Here is a 16322-nt window from a genome sequence, read left to right on the forward strand (position 1 = left end):
CATCTTCACTTTCTCCACACTCTCGTGTTTCGAATATACACCTTCTTCTTCTTTCGCTTTCCATTTTATATTATTTATCAATCTTCGGGTGTTAGTCTGTCTTTTTTTTCCATTCGGAACGAACGTTTCCAACATTTAATTTAATTCTGCAAACTTAGAAGTGAGCCACGTTAACTTTTTCACGTGAAATCCAACCCCTACTTATTTATTAAATTAAGTTTAAATCCAAAACATTGTTCGCTTTTAGCAATTTATCTATGGAAGAATCTTTCTAACCACAAAAAGTCCAAATCTGATTACGAAATCACTTCAACTTTTTGATTTTCTTACAGATTTTTATACCTCAGCATAAAATAAAACAAAGTTGAATTGTTTATCAACCATTCGAAGCGAATTTTTAAATAAATTTAGCGATACGTAACGAATTCTTCGACGTCTTTCACCATCCCTGCCAACCTAGTCTATTTAATTTATAAGAAACTAAACGGACAGACAAACGGGACGATCAATGTACATATGGACGAGTGCACAAAATGGTTACAAAGTTACATCAGTCTAGCTATTTTAGTTTTGGAGAAAATTATCATTTTGAGTTCGGAAGGACCAAAGCGCGATACATAAGAAGAGCGATTCTACGAGAAACTTGGTAAATAGAGAAATATATACAGAACAATCCCCCAAAATTTCAACCGTTTATTTCATTTAATTGTTGAGAAATTTAGCGATAAATTGAATACAAAAGGCATTTTTTGTGTGTGTTATTTGCAATCGATAAAAAAATAAAAAGTTGAGTAGAATAAAGTAGTTTAAAAAGCAGGCAGTTGATCCCCCCGCTGGTAGCACGAGAATAAAAGAAGTACAAGATTAGATACAAGGCTGTAAAATTCAGAACAGTGTAAAGTTAGTGACCAATATCAAACTATGTCGACCGAAATCGATTCGGTGTCAGAAACAAATTCTGCAATTCCAATAGTTATAAAGTCCCATGGGCTATAAATGTCAAACTGATTTAAAGTTGTCCCACCGCAGAATGGGATGGTTTTTCTTTAACAAATCGATTCTTCCTCTATTTAGACCTTTTACTTTTATACTAAAGTGACATTCTGAAGAACGTCTCCAACATCTTTTCACTTGATTTCTTGTCTTTTATCCCTTCTCTTTGCCCATTTCCCTTTATGTGTTTACTTCGATTGCCTCTAAGTATAGAGCAGTTCTTTCCAAAAATGTCCCATTCTACTGAAATCGACCAAAATTCTAGACTATGGAAGAGCAAGATAAATGGAATTTCTACGCAATTCCGCGCACGTAAGAAAAGGAAAAAGAAAAAAATCATTGACGTTCGCCTGGCTTTCATATACTTGTTAGCAACATAATACAAGGGAATTTTGTCATATCTACTTCTACCCTCCGTAGCGGGGTGTCAGTAGACTAGGGGGAGATTAAGCGATCACAAACGTCACCTGCCAGCAGAGGGGGATGCAAGAAAGTTAATACTCGCTGTCAAGTGCACCAGGTGTCCGTGACGTTGCCCTCTGTCGGTAGTTTATGGTACTAACTGTAGACGAGGGATAACTTTCCCAAAATCCACGCGACAAACGGACAGACGTACATACTAAACTCTTATCTCCTACTCCTATATTTTACGTTCCACACTCATTAGAGAAGATATAAAAATTAATTAATAGCACGCCTGAAAATTTTATCGTCTCAAGAGTGTAATGAGTATGATTATCCGTAGAGAGGGGGAGGAAAAATTAAAATTTCTCCACCACCCCCACGCAGAAACACATTAAATGTGTAAGATATTATTTTTTTGAATACGATAAACAAGTGGGATTATTCAAAAAAATGCATTTTTCTCATCTCATTAAACAATATTTAATTATCTAGAATGGATTCCTCAAGAGGAAGATGGAGAAGAGGAAGAGCAAAGAGTGAGAGCGCGAGAGAGAGGAGAAGCAGCAATAACATATATTCTCAATTTTCTTTTCCACTTTATAACTCGAGTCATTCCACTCCATAAAGCCAAGCGTGTGTATGTGTGTCTGTGCGTGTGTGTAGTCGTACAAAATGTCCATTTGACACTACTCCTCCTAATCTCATACAAGATAAAATTTTCATATCGAGTACAAAATACTTTGCTGTTGTCGTTCGAGATGACGATATATGTAAATGACGTGTCAACTCCCCGAGTAAATAATGCAACATAACAGAATGAATCCTAGTCACAAATTAATTAAAGGGCTTCAACGTTTCGAGTGGGGAAGCAACGTTAATCTCTACACATTTGAAGCTTGCCTTAACGTTAAAGGGGGGAGAGGATTTTGTATTGTTATATATAACCATACAAATCTACCCCCTTTAACGAAATCGCTTATAAAATTAATAATAATTGTGTTGCTTAATTTAAGATTTTATGATAAATAACGCAACTTTATCTCCTATTTTCCTGTGAAAGTAGTTGCGAAAAGAGAAAAGTTTAAAGTAGAATTTATATCGAAACAAAACCTGAATATAGATATATATATATATAAAAGGTGGGAGAATAACTTCCATCTTATTTGAACCTGAAGTAATATAAGAGTATTTGATAGGTCCTCGTGTCCAATCCTGTTGCTCTATAATCGAACTGCTGAGACAAAGACACATTCTCCTGTTGATATTTTCTGGAAAACGAGGAGGGGTGGAGAGCGAAGAAGAAAAAAAGAATAACGTGCGAGAGATTATTCCCCCTGTCGCCTACTCCTCCATCTCCCATTCTCCTCTAGAACTGACTCTTTTTCTTCCATCCCCCATCTCCTTCCTACCCCGCTTTGAAGTCCAGAAATATATCCATATATCCTACAAACTTGGCGCCTGAATATTTACGACTTTCTTCCCTCCCCCGACAAGAACACCGGGGATTTTTCAACCCCGGAAAACCCCCGAAAGCCAGGAGGGAGGTTGGAAAATTGAAAGTTTATACCGAGTTTTACGATACCTCACGTCTTTTGGAATCCCGGCTCCTGCCAAGCTAGCTTACTTGCATTTCAGCCGCGCTATGCAGTGAAGACGAACACAGGAGCGACAGTGGCAGAGAAGATAAGTCCAACTTCCATATTTACGGTGTGTCATTAGAATAATGATGAGGAGGTTTTTTTCTGTCCCAACGATAAGAGTACTTAGATGACAGATTAGACTTTAGATTGAGAACGTGGAAAATCAGTAAAGTGGAGGATTACAACCGTTCCAAATTACCAACGAAATTAACGGTTGACAAACATAGAAGATATTATACCATGGGTAATGACTTGTTTCAAAACTCTAAAGTAAACATTTCGTCCACCTAAAACTAAAGAAATATCGATAGAAATTGATTTTATCTTCATCTTGACCACGTTTATCTCGGAAAATCCCCAAAAAGGGTGCAAAGATGAGAGAGAAACGAGACAGAATCCAGTCAACTTGAGATTTGGAAAACTTGATTAGAACATATTTTACACTTAAAAATCCTTAAAAATTTTTTTAAAATATACAAAAAACGTTAGTTTAAGTTTTAAAATGTAGGAATAAATCAGAAAAATGCATTTTATTCCATGAGAAATGTGGTAGAAGAGTGTTATAAATAACTGACATGTTGTATTTAGATATAAGAAAGGCTCTCCAAGTCTTGGGTTGTTCGTATAATTGAAAATAATTAATTGATGACTTACAGCTTCGAACAACTTATTTAATGAAAATTTAACACAGACAAACCTCATTAAGCTTTAAAATGCAGGAACAGATACTAAAACACGTGTTGTCCTCCGTGTTATAAAATCAGAAGTGTAGATCAGTCTTTCAGAATTTTGAGACAATTGAAAATAATTAACTAACGACTTACTGCTTGGAAAAACTTAAATTTTTAATCTAAGTGTAAAATTTAAGTATGTTTTAGTTATTTAGCCTTTAAAATATATGAAAAAACGCACGTTTAACTTTTAAAATGCAAGAAAAGATGCTTAGAATGCGCGTTATCTACGAGAAATGTTATAAAAAGAGGGATGAGAACTTGAAAATCTACAAGAAAAAAAATGTGCAGGTTGGAGGCTGTTGGGATAATTGAAAACAATTAACTAATGAAGTTTTTATAGAAGCAATTCGTTTTTAAGTGGCTTTTAAAGAGGCAATTGGCAGTTAGTAAGTGGAGGTAGTAAAAGCCCGGGGAGGTTTCTGTTTTGTCTGAAAGTCAAAGTGTTGACGCCCACTACCTGGTTAGCGTCAATCCAAATTGACTTTTACTGCATCGTAATAGCATAACAACGGATTAATAAATGGTTGCCTCTTATTAAAAAGCCACTGCGAATCGTCAGAAAACAGGAGAGATGTAACAGAATGATATGGCAAAACTTTCAACTTAAATATTGTCTTTTATATAAGAGTTAACTGCCAAGTAATGTAATTAGAAAGGATAACTATTTAAGAATTATATTTGAAAAATCCAAGATTCGTCTTTCAGATTATAAATTCTTTACATGGTTATATTTTCTCATGAAAATGGATAAAATTTCAATTTAATAACACTATAAATACAAAATTCTAATGATTAGCAATATAGGTACAAAAGGATAAATATCGCATAAAATTCGACTAAATTACGAGCAATCCCTCATCTTAATTCCTAGGAAAACAAGAGAAAATGAGGCATTCTTTCACGTGATACACAGATAACAAGAAAACAAGTGGAAAGAGCCGATCATAAATACTAATGAAAGTGATGTCCAGATGCAAGCAGTCACGAAGCGGACAAATGACACGAATGTGACATTGAAGTCAACGGAAATTGCGACAAGAATCAGTAGGGATGAAATCGTGCAGAATGACGACGTCAGAACACCATTAATTCTCTCAAATACAGCAAAACTTGCATTCTTGGAGTGTTATTGAATATATGGGATGAGTTAAGTTCGAGGGAAGGTTTATCTCTTTCTAGAACTCAAAGGGGAAAAAATCGTATTTAGACTTATGTTTATAATGAAGCGAAGCATCTTTACTCTTTTTTTAAGCTATCATCAAGTAATGCTACGAAAAAATAAGAATGCGAGTATGTGCTGAATGAGGTAAACAAGGAATAGAGATATACGAAAACAACGAAAATATACGAATTTGAAGGAGAAAACGTAAGAATTTACGCTGTAGTTACGTCTTTTTCTCTTATTTTAAGCTCTTTTTTCCATTTTCATATTTTTTTCTGTTAAAAAAAAATGTATAAAACGGGAAAATGAACGTAAAACAAGCTAAAAGATGCAATCCTAACACAATTTCTTACATTTCCACCTCCAAATAGGCATCTTATTTTTTACATATTTTCTCGTTTTCCTAACTTTTCTGCAAGTTATTTTCCTTCTTTAACATATATTCACTCCTATTGTTATATCTCTTCTTCTGTGTATGCATTATTCTGATCAGAGCGGAACCAGAAAATACTTTTAAAATAAGTAAAAAGACTTATAAAGATAGAAGAAAACAAAGAAAATATTTAAAAATTGGGCTGGAATTTACGTCTTTTTCCGCTATTTTCCCCATCCTCCGTTGAAAAAGACAAAAATGGAGAAGAAAAATGTATGTAAAAGGAGAAGAAAGTTATAACCATAGAGTAAAAATAGAAGAAAAATAACGTGTAAAAGCATTAGAAATGTGAAAAAATATATATAAAAATATAAAATGAGAGGAAAAATATGGGTGAACCTAACGTAAAAATATGGAAAGATACGAATCGTGCCTTAAAAACATTTTTTTAAAAAAATATTGTATTCTATCAAACTGATAAATATTGAGACATTAAAACACGAATCAATAATTTCAGCCTTTTAATTCTAAATTTTGCTATAGAAATTCTCCTTGAAGCAATGAATTTCAAATGACGAAGACATCCAACCCTCCTTCCAAACTTATCCTATAAAGGAACCCGAATAGGAACATTATAATTTAATAGGAAACGATGTCCTAATTACATTCCTAGCATAGATATTTATGAAAGGAGGGGGTGCATTTGTCGTGGAAGCAACGATCTCGTAATGTGACACATCCCCCGATTATGTATCCGCATTAGGCCAAAGTTGTGGGGTAAAGTCTGACTCGAGGGGTTTCTACTCTTCCACTAATGGAGTTCCTAGTCCTTTCGGGAAGTAAACAGGAGTGAGGTCCATTTCCGGTAACTGGACCGGAAGTTATGAGGAACGACGTGCCAGTTCGTAACCAGTCGACTGTATTGCACTTCCTGTTTGCTTCTTCCTTTCGAGTTCTCTTTTCGGGCAGAAAAGTTTCCACTTTAATTACTTTATTTAAAAAAACAAAATGAATTAATAAAGTTTTTGAAAATGATTTTTACGCTCAAATCAACTTTATTGGCGATAAAATAAAACTAAATAAAGAAATGTTTGTTCTAATTCTTGCGAGTTTCAAGATTTACAACTGAACTCCCGCTTTACGACTCAATTATTATTCCATTTTTTCCAGTTTAAACTAGAAATTTACACCAAAACCCCCCTCTTACGATAAGCTATTTCGAACTTAAACTAATGATTTACAATATATATACATTATCATATACTGTATAACCTAAAATAGACCATATTACGTGTAATTCAAGTATTCTAGAGAAGTTTCTGTAAAAATAAAATTATTTACGGGAAAAATAATAATTTTTATCACTTACGGTTTATTTTAATTCTCAAATTATTCTATTATTAATACAATAATCTAAGAATGAGATAAGGCGAAAAGTAGAATTACATCTATTCAGATGACGGAGATTAAAGCGCAGTAAGAGAACGTGGAATTAATAGCCTTTTACACGTGCAAACGTTAATATAACAAGAGAAATGCATCTGTGTGCTGTTACTCACATTATTATTACCTTTATATGTATTGACTCCTATATTTTCAGGGGCGATACAGCATAACAACACGCAATATCTGCCTTATCAACCACGAATCAATCACTTGGCGTAGATGGATCACCTGTCACTTAAGACACGTTATAAACATACTTAACGCTATCTTTTCTGATGCTAAAAGCGTTTCAAACGTAAATTTTCAATGTTTACGAGCGTTTCTTAAGGTTTTCTAACCTTTAAAATGTGTTAGAAAGTGGGAAAAGACGTTTAAAGAATGTCAACATCCAATGTTAACTAAATGGAGCACGTGGCAATAAACTCTTGTATAGTTTACCATTTAATCAGGATGAGGATAGTTATAATTAAAGTTTAATAACCCGCTTTGAGTTACCACAACAGCTATGAAATCTCATTAAAATGGAGAAAGCTTGGTTCAGTGTCAACCGTGTGGAGGACAATAAAGAGATGTTTGCCACCACTCAATTTACATATCGATAAGTTGCCTTAATAAAAGTTCTTCGTGTGGTTATTGCGTAGTTATTGGCATTAGTCTCAAAGGATAACATAAATACAAATAACATCTCTCAGTTAAATGAAATTAGATAAAGTTTCGAGAGGAATGACAATCTAAATCGACCATTTTAACCCTACAAATTACATATTTCCATTGGAAAACTTGGAAAATTGAATTCATAAAAAGTTAAAAATGTCTTCAAATTCTTTATTTTTCTGTTTTAAATAAAGCTTGTAAAACACTTTAAAAGGTCTAAAGTGCCATCAATTTCTCAAAAATTGTTTAATAATTGATAATTTTACTCAATTAATTGATGTCTAGGTAGGGCTCGAGAGAGGCGAAATGAGACTTGCCGATTACAAATCCTGGGGTCTTCTACGAGACAAAAATACACGAAAAATCAACAAAAAAAAACTTTTGTGCAACTTACCAAAAGCGAATTGCATTTGTATCACTTTCGTGTCATGTTTTTCACATAAAAGATTAAATTTTGGGAGCCCGTCTGCGCCCGGGAATCGGGCCAAATAGCTCCTCCCGCAATCTTTCTCTGGCTACAGCAGTATCTAAGTAATATCTAAATTACAAAACGTAAAACATACTGCATTTTGTCAGTAATTCTCGACATTTTTTATAACATTTTCATCAAATTTTTAAATCTTTCCGCCCTGTGGATAAAACCACGCTGAACACGTAAAATTTACTGGGTTTTCTTTACGTGTCTAATCTAACACCAAAAAATCGTAGAAAAATCCTTCCAGGAAGCATTTCCCCTTGGTAGATCGCCGGTGTATTGTTTTGCAGTAAAATATCTTTATTCTCTTACTTATCATAAATTCAACCAGGCCTACAACAAAGGAGGGCCAAGTTGTAGGAAGGCGGCTTCGAGATATCAAAGTCTCCTCAGAGAGCGAGGCCTAACGTGTAAAACGGAAGACCGGATATTTTCGGATTCCCAGCCAGCGAGGGCCCAACATAACCAAGGCCCTCCTGAGGGAAGTCTCGAGATAATCGGGTCGTATCCCTTATGAAAATTTCCGATTGACTCGGACTCGGACCCGGATTCTCCGGAGCGATGTACCGGAATTTTTCACCTCTGGCACAATCTGTATTTAATTTTTTAAAAAATCAAAAATTAAAACGCCCTTTTTCGCTAACGAAAATCTGAATTTAATTATAATGTAAAGTATATTTGCATTAATTCAATTCCATTACTTTGAATTTTAAGTTTAAGCGTTTCCGTTAAAATCAGATCTGTCATACTTTTCGTTTATAATACTTAAATCTTATTATTCTTCAATTAATCACCACCATTTTGCTCTTATCTTTTTGCAGATTATCTTAATTTAAATTGCAATTGTTATCGATTCAGAAAGGAAAGAATAGAAAGACGTTTCGGCCATTTTTACTCCCGAGACGCATTCGTTTTGTCAGAATAATATACACTTTCACGTCAAATTGACGTCATTATTATGTTTTCCCCATTGCAAAAATGTAAGCGTGACGTCAAATTGACGTAAACGTGAACAATAGACCTGTAGAGGACATCCATCGCAGTAAATTAGCGCAATTATTTGATAATTGCTAATAATTTATCTTAAAGAAATTTAATTAGAATTTTATGAAACTATTTCGATGTTTGTGAAGAACTATTTTAAAAGAATTTTTAGCGAGAAAAGGAACAATTATAAACAGTAACCCCACTTTATAAATTTCATCACCATCATCACGTGCGAAATATTTTATATTCTTTCGTGTAAATATGTGTAGAGAAGGCGCCGGGTGTCTAAATAATGCTTTATTTACTTTCTACGAAATAAATTATTAACTAAAAATATAAAATTTGGTGGAGAATACGAGCAACCCTATCTATCAAACGAGAAGATGCATCGAGATGATCCACCTTATAAAATAATTAAAGTGTCTGTAGTCCAATCAAAAGAACCACCGGAAGCTACAGACAGACAACGGGACACACAAAGCACTAATATAAACTATTAAAATTAAGTTAAATGTATGCATTTTACAACAATTCTGAACTAAAACATTGGGTATTTTCCATATTACAGCTTTGATCACTCTAATATGGAAAATACCCAATGTTTTGGCTTGGAAAGAATGCAAAAGTGTAGATGATGAGGAGGAATCGATTGTTCCTCATCTCTTAAGCGTTAAAAATCTAATATTATTAGCAATATTTAAACTTATTACTGCAAAATAGCATTTGGTATATTTCGTCTTCTTATCGGAAATGGCAACAGATGGTCACGATTCGTTTAGTTTTTTATATTTTTTTATATCGGACCAACCAATAAAATTCCATCCTGTCCTTCCTTCTCTTTTTTTTCTTCCCCTCGCATGGCAACATCTACAAGACGGAAGTCACGTTTTTCTCTATTTCCGGTCCGACTAACGGAATTACGAGCAACGTAATGGAATTCCCCACTAGCATTTCTTTATCGGTTTGACCAATCGCCGATCTCCTTCCACCCACGTCCATTTGGTCATCGAAGTAACAAAAGAGGGATGGAGAAGAATCATCGGGGAGGAAAACGGAAAAAATTTATAGTTTTATATATAAAAATTAAGAAGTATTTTGTATAGATTTCTTCGAGAAATGTGGAGAGAAGAGGAATATGGAATTTCTGTGGAGTGGTTCGGGAGTGAGAGTATTCGACTTTTGTTTCGAGGTGGGGGAGAAAAGGCAACATTTTGACAACGTCCTGTGACAAATGTCGGTGACAGATTCGCCATTCGACTCTGTCGAACGACGACCCGCCTTCGTTATTCCTCCACCGACGTCCCCCCGTTGCTAAGTAACGGTCAAGTGGTCACGTGACGGTCAGCTCTATGGATCAAGAGACGTGCTGAGGCTGCAGATTTCTCCGATGGCTCTTTCGTATTTACTAAGAATTGGAAATGTTTCTCGGTGAATAAAGAAAGGAAAAAAAATAGAATAAAATAAAAAATAAGTTATTACAAATTCTAATCACATAAAAATCGAGAAAACTGCGATAAAAAATGGTTATAAAGAAAGTTCTGGTACCGCTTTCTCCATACAAAAATCGTCTTTCTTGTTATAATTTACGATGAATTTTTGTCATTTTTATTGAAAATAATCTGAAAAACTGATAGGAATTTCCATTTTCTATACGTTTTACGACGGTTACAATCATAGAAATGAACGCAAACACGTGTAATGTGTACGAAGAATGGAATTTATCTTTATATATTTGACACGTAATTACGTTCGAAATTAATTTAAAAACTTAAAAATCTAAGTTATAACTTTTTAATTAATGCATAAATATACATAACAGTGTAAACATTTTATGCATATCGTCACCCAGAAAACGTGAAATAAGCTATACAACTTTTACAATTCGGTCTACTTTATTCGTCTGTCTGAACGCTCTACGCCTTAATAAATGCTAAAAGGCTTAGATATTTAGCAATAAAACACGATTTCAGTTATTAATAATATATATTGCCAATAAATATTTAATTAAAAATCAAATTCTGGATCAAATTTGATAGATCAATAAGAAGACGAAATATACCAAATGCTATTTTGCAGTAATAAGTTAAAATATTGCTAATAATATTAGATTTTTAACGCTTAAGAGATGAGGAACAATCGATTCCTCCTCATCATCTACACTTTTGCATTCTTTCCAAGCCAAAACATTGGGTATTTTCCATATTAGAGTGATCAAAGCTGTAATATGGAAAATACCCAATGTTTTGGTTCAGAAAATAATAAAGATAAAATTTAGCTTTTATCTTTATTATTATTAATCTTTAGCTCTTACCATCCTATACTTTTCTATAAGAAAACTTAGTTTTAAAAAAATTTGAAAATATGTAATGGTTATTTGTGGCGAAAGATGGCGCCACGCGAAAGCTTTTGGGCAGTCATAAAGAGACGTGTCGATTTTCTTTAGTAGAAGAGGAACGTCGCTCTCTTAATAAAACTGATCGAGAGAAAGATTAAGAGATTGCGTCCCCGACGTCCAGTTAGTTAACTGCCTTATCCTCCTACAGACTAACACAAAGCGATAAGTTGAATCTTTTATGACTCATTAAAGTCGTCTTTACGACACCGGACAGCACCGGAAGTCATCGGCACGTGACAGTCACGGTCACGGTACTTCCGGTCCCAGCGGGGCCCAATGTCCGTCGTAACGTAATGATGCTCCTACGATCCTTAATGACTAAAAGTTTACCTACGAAATTATATCCAAAGAGGGGGAAGGGGATAGAGAATACAGCAGGCGAGAAGAAGAGATTCTTCGCTTTGCAATGCGGGTCCATAACCTCTAAAGGCACGAAACCAATAGATTTTTCTATCTAACTTTTGCAGCAACGTGGAAAAGTGGTATAAATCAAACAAGAATTTAAATAACGTTGCATTTATACCGTTTAATCTTGTCCTTTTCCTTTTTTTAATAGAAACGGAGTTAAATTTACCGTTATGGATGGTCTAGATATGGAGAAAATACGGCAGTAGCTTATTTTTTCCAACATTAAACCATATTGGTGTTAAGTGAAGTATAGAAAAACCGCAACATAACTTCAAAGTGTTCATTCAATATGCCAAGTGCCTTCGACCATCTCTTGCGTGGGAGGAGGGGAAATGGTTTAATTTTTTCTGCTTCAAACCGCACAAAAGATGGCTAAATCGTTAATAGAGCACAAAATTTAATCATGCACTAGACCTAACTGTCCTGTGGCAAGGTAAATAATTATTATTAATCTAGTGAAGTGCATACAATAGATTGATTAGTTGCTCCCCTAACCTTTACCATCATCCAAAAGGGGTAACAACACATTCCGCTCTCTTCCTATGCATCCTTTAATATATATAACACGCCAAGCGTGTATCAATGTTATTGATGAAGCTACTCAGCTTCTGGCATCGTTAGCAACCTCTAAACTTGTCGTTGGAGACCGAAAACGTGATCCATCATTTGAAGATTTTTATTAAAAATACTGAGTTCCGGCGTGTTGCAACGAGTAAAATTTCGATTTTATTAATTGAATTTTAATAGAAATATGACAGGAATGATATCTCGTACAATAAAGAATCTTATCCTATACGGTTACACTACAAATTCCTTGTATAATAAGGAATTTTTCGACCCTTAGTTCCGTTAGGATAACTACAGGCAATGCGAAGAGATGAATATTTTTCGATGTGGGGAAAACATTTTTGTGCCATTTTCTTTCAGGAAGAATCAATGCTATCTTTTTGCCAGTCGATCGTTAATGTTCAGAAACGGGGGTCCTACTGATGGACATCCTTTTGTTTGTCTGTCACAGTCACTAGTTTTATATTTTTATCTAATTACTTTTTCGTATTATCTACGGGAAGAAGGGAGAAAACTCGGCAATTTTACTAAGTGTTGGAAGAGTCCATAACGCGGGGCGACGGTGACTAATTAGCAAAGACATGATAATTAGCTAGCTAATTTTCAAAGTGCATAGATAAGTCTTGTGTTTAGTCTTAATTACTTCATTAGGCGTCTGTATGGCTTCCGCTACTTTCTTGATTACTGCAGATATCCGAACGTTTTTCTCTATTTGCATATTGTTTTATATATATTTTTATATATTCGACTCGTAAATTACAGCGTTTTTATGGTTCTAAATATAGAAAAATGACAGACGAAGTGACAAATTTCTAGCTGAGTTTACACTTTATAAAACAAAGACGGAAAAGTTCCAAGCGAATGCATAACCCAAAGTTTTTGAAATTTTATTAATTCGAGAATGGGAGGGAACGTTATTGTAAGGATGTCGACCACAAAATTTCCACTTTTATTTCATATTTTTACGTCTGTTCGCTTCACTTAACATCTCGGGAGAAGAATCGTTAATCAACTCTGTCGGCACCATGTGATAGCAAAAGTGGTGCCAATGAGTACCACCATCAGAAAAATGCGAATTTGGCAAAAGTCCAGTTTGCCCTTAACATTTTAAATGGAGAAATGATATAAAAATTTAGTGCAAATTCTTAATTCCAATACCCCCATACGGCGAATGACCTACAACTTCTGTAGAGTCAAAGTAGTGAATTATAACTATTTCACACGCGAGTGGTACTGGAGGAATCATTTTTCATATACTGCCACACAACGGATATAAATTTATTTGTATTTTATAAATAGAGCTATTATCTGACTTATATTATAGAATATAATTCATAAATTCGGTTACGTGGACGTTACAATGAGTTTTCTTAAACTGGCCAACGTGGCAATTTTCCTTGGTTGAACGTCAATAGTTACTCTCTCTCACACACACACTCCCTCTCATTCTCTGCTGATACAATCTCTTGACTTTTGTATTCTGTGTGGATATTTTCTTAAATCCCACTGTAATAAGTCCAGATCTCCAACTCAATTACATGTAAATAGTATTGTAGATGGAAACCGTGTTGAGGATGGACCGAGATAAGAGAAAAAATATATATAAAAAAAATAAAATATGGTACATCTGCTTAGAAAGATGGGATCTGTAAATGGAATTCTGCTATGAAAGCGCGGATAAAATGAGATGGATCCTCAACTTTCCGGATAGAAGAACTAGGAAAGAACTGAATCCATTTGATGCCGAAAGAATCCATTGGAATTTAGGATCTCTTAATATCGCCATACACTCAACAAAGTCAGAATTTAAGTACGATCTTTTGTAATGTTTAACCGAATTTTGTACGCTTAAAAATGCTTCTAATACTATCAAAAACGTTCGTAAATCTGTTAGCGAGACAGTTTATCATTCTTAATTTAGTTTGGTGTCTTAAATTAGCTTACCTCCTATCGTTTATCCAGTCGAGATGGCAAATGAGAGGAAGGAGATAAATACAGCATACACATCCTGTTGACAACTTAACTGGACCACGTGTCATTGGTTAAAGGAGTGACCTTTAACATTACTTCCGACACTCATTAATTCGTTCGAGAGATCTATTACTAACAGTAATAACAAAATGACACGTTTCCTCGACAGTTTAAAAATAAAAAATTCAAACGTTATAAATAGCAAATTATAATTAATTCCTTTTTTCTTTAATTTAATCCCTAAATTAAGGTTCGAGAAATAAATTTAATATGTACACGAAAAAACTGTTTGGAAATTCAAAAAACAGTTGCTGTTGCGCTGAAAAAGTGAAAAATTTGTAAGTAAATTACAACGTTTCCTGTTGTTTTATCTCTCCCTTCCGAATTTCATAGCGATAATAGTGAATTAACAATAATTATATTATATTGAAACTACTTACTTCCTCATACAATCGCAGCTACTGGCAACTAACTTTACAGAAAGAAATAAAGGAATTTCCCTTCTTAGGCCTTACAAGTTCACATCAACATACAAACATAAAGAAATTTCGTATACGATTTAACAAAGAAAACAAAGAAATTTCGTATTTAAAATGCACCTCGACGAAGGAAAAAGTAAAAAAACAAGCTAAGCAATTTCTTCATAACAAATTTATGTTTTAAAATTGTTTAACATGAGCATCATCTTTCACGATTCGTGAAGATGAACCTGTTCAACCCGCAGGCAGTTTCATATACAATAATTACATCTTAGTTAAAATCGCTTCAAAATTCATCCGCTTATTTTCTATAATTCCGGTCAAAAATCGCAAAAAAACTCCTTAAATTCTCGATTGTATATCTAAACAGCTTGGCGGGAAATTCAATTTTCTTTAATTCCGACCATTATTGACCCGTCCTCCTTCGGCTAATAATGGAATTCCGTCGTCTTTCCCATCGTCCCTGGGGAGGTCAGAGGTCACGCGATGGTACGTCACGACTATCAAAAGCGGTGAAAGTTTCGGAGGGAGAAGAAGAGAAGTCAGGTCGGAGAGGGGAAGAAAAGAGGGTGACAAAACACACACGTGATGTATCTGACATGTTTTGTTCCGCTCTATACAACCCCTTAAGTGCGGTCGACTTTGATGTTAAATAAATTATCCCATTATGGCAATTTTTATCATTTTTGCAACTGCCAATTACGAAACGCATCGAAATACTCGACGATTCCTACTCACCTTATTAATGGTACCGAAGCATTCGTACTTAGAAATGATGCTGAATATTTAATAAACCTCTGTAAACAATCCAGCACAAATGGACCCAAAGCGTTAATTACTACCAACTAAAGTGGTAATGGACTACATCGCCTAGGTAACAGGACCAGTTGACATATTACCTGCGATTACAGACCCCGAACTGCAAATTATGCGTTGCGGGAAATTAAATAAAAGGTGTTGGAAACGTCACTCGCCTTCATTTACCGTCATTTGCATATAAGACGCTATTAACAATTCGCGCTCTACCTAGCCCTGGGAGGTTATACCAGGAAGCCGCCGGTCCATCACGTGTTTGATAACTGTAAACAGAGGAGACAGTTTAAGCAACCGGTGGTCTTCGGAGCACTTTTGAAGGGGTCAAAGAGAGCTGAAGATGGTTTGACACCATCCAACTGCCATATAAATTTTAAGATTCTAATAGCTGTGAAATGCCAGGTATGAGGCTATAGGGATTGAGAACTACTCAACTAAGAAACCAGAGAAAATGAGATAAATTTAAGACGTGATAGGTGAATTGCAAAGGACAATATGATGAGAATAACTGATTCAAGAAATCCGAACATTCTGATTTTTACATGATATAGTGCACAAGATACAAAGGGCAAATAACATGAAAACCATACCCTTCAATATTTGATTTTACAAGATGTGATCGATGAGATGCAAGAAGCAAAAGACTGAGGACCATTCAACTATAAAACTGGAGGAAATGATGTAAAATTTATGATTCTGGAGAATGTGATAGAAATAAAATGAGAATAAGATGGTTTAAGAGATCCAAAACTGTAATTTTTACACATAAGAATTAAAATTTTATCATTAAAAGGCAAAAAGATTACGAACCATTAATCTG

General features: G+C 34.6%; 1 protein-coding gene across 3 annotated transcripts in view; it reads right to left on the bottom strand.

Annotated features, from left to right (window-relative positions):
* LOC136977454 (protein prickle-like) overlaps positions 1-16322 on the bottom strand; it is a 55525-nt gene that overhangs the window by 27184 nt on the left and 12019 nt on the right. Inside the window, exon 1 of one of the 3 annotated variants that reach the window (XM_067272943.1) lies at positions 14184-14293. The exons of the other annotated variants lie outside the window; for them this stretch is intronic. Within the exon in view, the coding sequence (XP_067129044.1) occupies positions 14184-14278 (95 nt within the window). The 5' untranslated portion in view covers positions 14279-14293. Of the gene's footprint in view, positions 1-14183; positions 14294-16322 lie in introns of those variants that run through there. 3 annotated transcript variants of the gene reach the window in all.

Source organism: Centruroides vittatus, unplaced genomic scaffold (genome assembly GCF_030686945.1).
Source record: "Centruroides vittatus isolate TY-2023 unplaced genomic scaffold, ASM3068694v2 contig_459, whole genome shotgun sequence".
NCBI lineage: Eukaryota > Metazoa > Arthropoda > Arachnida > Scorpiones > Buthidae > Centruroides > Centruroides vittatus.